Genomic DNA, 5,575 nt, shown 5'->3' on the forward strand with positions numbered 1-5,575 from the left:
CGCCACTGGGTGCACTAACTCAGAGTGAGTTGCTTGATGCTTGCCTAGTGGGAAAAATGCATACTATGAAAGCTTCGCCCAGTGGAACTTTTTTCTGTTTATTTGTTTGTGTGTTAGTTTTGGGGGGGCATCACCTTGTAGGTCATTAGTCCTATTTTCTGAATGAGTGTGGGCCAACAGCCTTTCAGTTAGTAGCTGAATGCTCAACTTTTAGCCCTACCCAGGGCCCACAGATAAAGACCAGACACTGGGCAGCTGGCCCTCAATGACTATAAAGAATGAGATGCACATGGAATTGGAAAACATACCATCTTGTCATAGAAGCCTTCACTTACATATTCCTGCCAGTTTTGCATTTTCAGAGTGTTTTCTATACACGCCTTATGTTACAATTTTCCACTTCTGCCCTCAAACTCACAAAATTCAAACTCACTTCCCTCCAAAAGATTCTAACTCAAACGGCCACTAGAGAAGAAGGTAGAACTGCCCCTGTGGGTTTCCAAGACAACGACATTTTACAGGAGAATCCCTCCTCTTTCTTCCATGTAGAGGCTGCTTTTTCCAACTAGGGACCTTCCGGTTAGCCATCCAATGTGTAACCAACCAGCAAACAGTGCATATGTGGATCCAAGTTGTATTTAGAGACAGGCAGTACCTCCGGAAACACGGTTTCAGCAGCAGAGATCGGCAAGTTCTTTCTGTGACAGATCAGATAATAAGAAGTTCAGGCTTTGTGGACATGCAATCTTTGCCACTCAGCATAGCAGTTGCTCTTCAAAAAATGACCATAAACCACAGCACAACATTTTCTTCTGACTTAATCCCAGATCATGGCGACCAAATGTGCCACAGTGCCACTGCTGCCTAGGGTCTTCAAGGTTGTGACCTGGCAGAAGCAGATCCACAGGACTGACTTCCAAGGAACATCTGCGAAGGTTCAAACTGCCAACTTTTCCACTCTGTCTGTGCCACCCAGGGACCACAGAGGAGCCACAGATGATGCATAAATCAAAGTGTGCATGTGCACCAATAAAACTGTATTTACGCACAGTAAATTTTAAAACCCACTCTGTCATTTCATGCAGACAATGTTATTTTTCTTTTGAGTTTTTAATTTATTTAAAAGTGCTTTTTAAATTCTTAACTCATGAGCTATACTAAAATACATGTTTGGCTGGACTGGGACTACGGCCTCCCAGAATCAGCTGTCTGTCAAACAGATTTAGCTTGTAGGAGCCTTCAAGTCAGTTGGAACTCAGAATTTTTGATACCATGACTCCTAAGAAAAAGAAAAAATACCAGTCAGTTGACTTAAAGAAGAGACTCATCTAAGCAGGGGTGGGTGAGGGGTGGGGATAAGATGGGCTATTATCATATTAATCATAACCTTCCCTTTAACTATTCCTGATCCCAAAATTCCTTCTCTTCTCTTTACCTAAATTAGGGCCTTGTTTTCTAGATTTTTGTTTTTTTTCCAGAAATAAAATTGACAAAGATTGAGTGAAGCCTTATTGTCTGTGAAAGGGAGTGGAGAGGACAATAGTAAAAAAAAATTACTGTTGTTCTTAGTTACCAACAAGTCAACCCTTGTAGTGGAGTGGAACTACCCTTGGGGTTATCTTGGCTGTGTGGCTGTGATCTTTGTGAGATCAGGGCATCGGGCCTTTCTCCCTTCGAGCTGCTGCTTGGTATGAACCTCCTATCTTTCAACTAACAGCCAAGCACTTAAACACAGCACCACTGGGGTTTCCAGAAGTTACTAGAAATCTCTGCAAATAAAGATTTGAGATGATCTGTTCGTCCTGATTCCTGAAAATATTCGACTAGTGTATTTCATGGACTGGTCTGAGGATCTATGTCAACGAGGTCTTTGAAATTCTATCTACTCCATGTTTCACTTGCTTACTTGATGTTCAGAGTCTCAGAGAAAGTGTTTGCTGATCTTTCACGATATGGCAACTTGAACATCTTGGATGGGACCTCATGTATATGACATTTTATTACTCGATCTGTTTATATGCTATGTAGCGGTGACTGAATCTCAGCTTTCCTTGGCCAACCCAGCCATTGTGCACAAACAATCAATGGTTGTACACAATGCGTAAACTAGGGTATTTTGTGATGCCCTCCATGGATCTGACTAAATAAATCAAAAAGAATGCACACATTCACATGTAGTAGTTCCTTCAGAAAAGAAAAAAAAAAAAGCCTAACTCACCACTCTCTCCTTGTGTGATCTCATAATTGTGACTCACAATCACTAGCTAAGAACACATGCAACCAAAGCATTGTAAGTGAGTCTCAGACATCAAGAGCACTCTCTCCCCAGTGGAAACACGATGAATGTGTTCAGAATGTGGATGAATACAAACTAGCGGTTCAAAGGAAGGTGTATGAATAGATCCATGGTTACAAATAATGTCACATGACAAAACAATAAATGAGCTTCATTTGTTTCAATATTTGAATAAATCAGAAATGGCTAACATGGATTTTTATTCTTTAAAAAACATGCTGCCTTGACATAAAAAAAAAAAAATCCCCACACATCCTACATACCCAACACGACCTCACAGCAACCTACCTAACATCACTAGGACATGCTACATCATCTCCTTCACGTTGCCATGGAGATGAAGCCTCTACCTGTCATGTTGAGTTGGGTGGGGACCCAGAGGCAAAGCTCCTTCCTCTGCATGCTGCTTGTTTCATCAAGCTGACAATTTTGATCTTAGCCCAGAGAACTGTCCTGAGAGCTTCTGCCAGGCCCCCTTCACCTCCTTGTTCCTCAGGCTGTAGATCATGGGGTTCAGCATGGGTGTCAAAACAGCATAGAAGATGGAGATTAGCTTTTCCTGTAAAACGTTGGGGCTGGAATTGGGCTGGATGTAAGTGAAAATAGTCACACCGTAGCACAGGACCACCACCGTGAGATGAGAGGCACATGTGTGGAAGGCCTTCTTCCTTCCCTCCGTGGACTGGATCTTCAGAATAGTGGAGATGATCCGGACGTAGGACAAGAGAACCAGGAAGAAGGGTGTCATCAGGAGGACGATGCTGGAAACCATGATTGCGACCTCATTGGAAGATATGTCCACACAGGCCAGCCTGACCACAGCTAAGAGTTCACAGGATAGGTGATCAATAATATTGTTTGTGCACATGGGAAGCTGAAAGGTGATGGCAGTCTGCAACATAGAGTTGATGGAGCCACTGATCCAGCAGGAGACAGCCAGCCTGGTGCACAGCCCTCCGTGCATGATGGCCGAGTACCGGAGGGGGTCACACACAGCCACATAGCGGTCATACGCCATCACCGCCAGTAAAACAAACTCAATCCCACCCAGGCCCAGGGAGAAAAACAGCTGGGCTGCACAGCTCAGGTAGGGGATGGCTTTATGTTCTGAGAGAAAATGCACCAATAGCTGGGGGACGATGCTGGTGGCATAGGAGACGTCTACAATGGAGAGGTTGGTGAGGAAGAAGTACATGGGTGTGTGGAGTCTGCTGTCCAGTCTGATCAGAAGAACAATGAGCACGTTCCCCAGCACTGTCACCAGGTACATGACCAGGAACAGGACAAAGAGTGACACCTGAGTGTCCCAGTCACTGGACAGACCAAGGAGAATAAATTCAGTCACCCATGTCTGGTTATACATGCCCATTTACAACGTGAGGGTGAGTCATCTGCAGAGAGAGTGAGGAATGACAGAAGTTGTCGAATCGGGACCATGCAAAAGCATGCCGTGTGTGTGTAAGCGGACTTCCTTCAGAGGCTCAGATCATCATGAGGCCCAGATGATGGGCTTAATTCACAGCATGCATTACATCTCCTGTGCACCTGGGAGACAAGCTTGTCGACTTCTAAGGGCTGGTTGTCATCTCAGGGAGGCTCAATTTAATCCTACATATAATGGAATAAAAGTTTAGAACCTCTACATGTTCACCAACTTAGCTCAAATTCCAGGGAGAAGAGAGGATTTTACATGACAACAGTAGGCAAAACGATAAGCATTATAGAAGAAAACATGGTGAGAAGTTAAAGAAATACCTTAAATATGTAAACTAGACCCTACAAGATGAAACATAAACATTTATTACAAAAGAAAATGGTTGGAAATAGGCAGGGTTCTTACAAAATACTTGGTTTTAAAGTGATGTACAATTTCATTTTTATGATTTGGGGTAGGCACTTATGTTTTGGAATAAAGTGATTCTATATTATACAGGATGATATTACACTATCCTAAGAACCGTTCGGTTTCTATACATATTGTATCCACCACTTACCTGTTCATTTCTCAGACTGTGGGTTACCCAAAGCGAACACGTTTCAGCGGAGTTTCCAGGCTGCAAAGGAGAAATAGGACGTCTACTTTTGAGAAGTTCTAAAAAGAAAAACAGCCCAAATCACTGCCATCAAGTCAATACTGACTGCTAGTGACCTTTCTGGACATGGTGGAATTGCCCCTGTGAGTTTCTGAGACTGTAAGTCTTGACAAGAGGAGGAAATCCCATATTTATCCCATGGAACCATTTTTGGTTGCAAACTGCTAACCTTGCCCATTGCAGCCCAACATGTCTCCACTATGCCAATAGAGCTATGAGGAATTAGCCGAGGAAAACTGTCTGGGCAGAATCAAAGCTTAGTCAGATAGTAAAAACCTTATGAGGAAAAAAAATCTGCATTGTCTGAAACGGTGCCAGAAGATGAGCCCCTCAGGGAAGAGGACACTCAAAATATGAAACTATGACTGAAAAAGAGCTGCCTTCTCAACAGAGTCAGCCATAATCACGTGGATGGAGTCAAGCCTTCGGACCTTGATTTACTGGCAGGACTCAACATGAGAAGAAACAGCCCCAAATATCAATTAATAATCAGAACCCAGAATGTACTAAGTATGAATGTAGGGAAAGTGGAAGTTGTCAAAATGAAATCGGCACTAGAAACCGACAATCGGCGTGCGTGAGATGAAAGGGGCAATGTTGGCCGTTTTGAATAGTGTGGTTTACCATGCTGAGAGTCAACAATCAAGAGGAACGGCATTATCCGCAGTATCAAAAAGGAAATTTCAATGTATATCTTGAAACACAATGCATCTATAATAAGATTATAATTATCCACATTAGATATCAATCAATCAATCAATTCAATTATTATTCAAATGTATGTACCACCTACCAAAGCACACGATGAAGAAATTGAAGAACTCTACCAAAGTCTTAAGTCTTAAATCGATCAAACATCTGATCAAGATAATAATTGGTGACTGGAACACAAATGTTAGAAACAAAGAGGAAGGAACAGTAGTTGGAAAATAGTACCTTGGTGCTAGAAATTAAGCTGGAGATGATATGATAAAATTTGGAAAGACCAATGACTTCTTCATAGCAAGTACCTTTTGTCAACAACACCAAAGTCACCTATACCCATGGACTTCTCCAGACGGAAAACACTGTATCTGTGGAAAGAGACACTGGAGAAGTTCAATATCAGCAGCTAAAACCAGAGACTGACTGTGAAACAGATCAAATGCTCATTTAGTAGGTTTGGGTTGAAGCTGAAGAAAATGAA

The 5,575-nt window shown here is 42.5% G+C and overlaps 1 protein-coding gene across 1 annotated transcript; it reads right to left on the reverse strand.

The window, feature by feature from the left end:
- Positions 1-2,711: 2,711 nt before the first annotated feature.
- On the reverse strand, positions 2,712-4,655 carry LOC101639795 (olfactory receptor-like protein OLF3). Its single transcript, XM_004713986.2, has 2 exons — positions 4,637-4,655; positions 2,712-3,719 (listed from the first exon to the last, which is right to left on the reverse strand). Exon 2 carries the CDS (start codon positions 3,663-3,665, stop codon positions 2,712-2,714), a length of 954 nt encoding a protein of 317 aa, XP_004714043.1. The 5' UTR covers positions 3,666-3,719; positions 4,637-4,655.
- Between the last annotated feature and the right edge of the window lie 920 nt (positions 4,656-5,575).

The sequence above is a fragment of the Echinops telfairi genome, unplaced genomic scaffold, assembly GCF_000313985.2.
Source record: "Echinops telfairi isolate 266 unplaced genomic scaffold, ASM31398v2 ScPeMD7_23;HRSCAF=83, whole genome shotgun sequence".
NCBI lineage: Eukaryota > Metazoa > Chordata > Mammalia > Afrosoricida > Tenrecidae > Echinops > Echinops telfairi.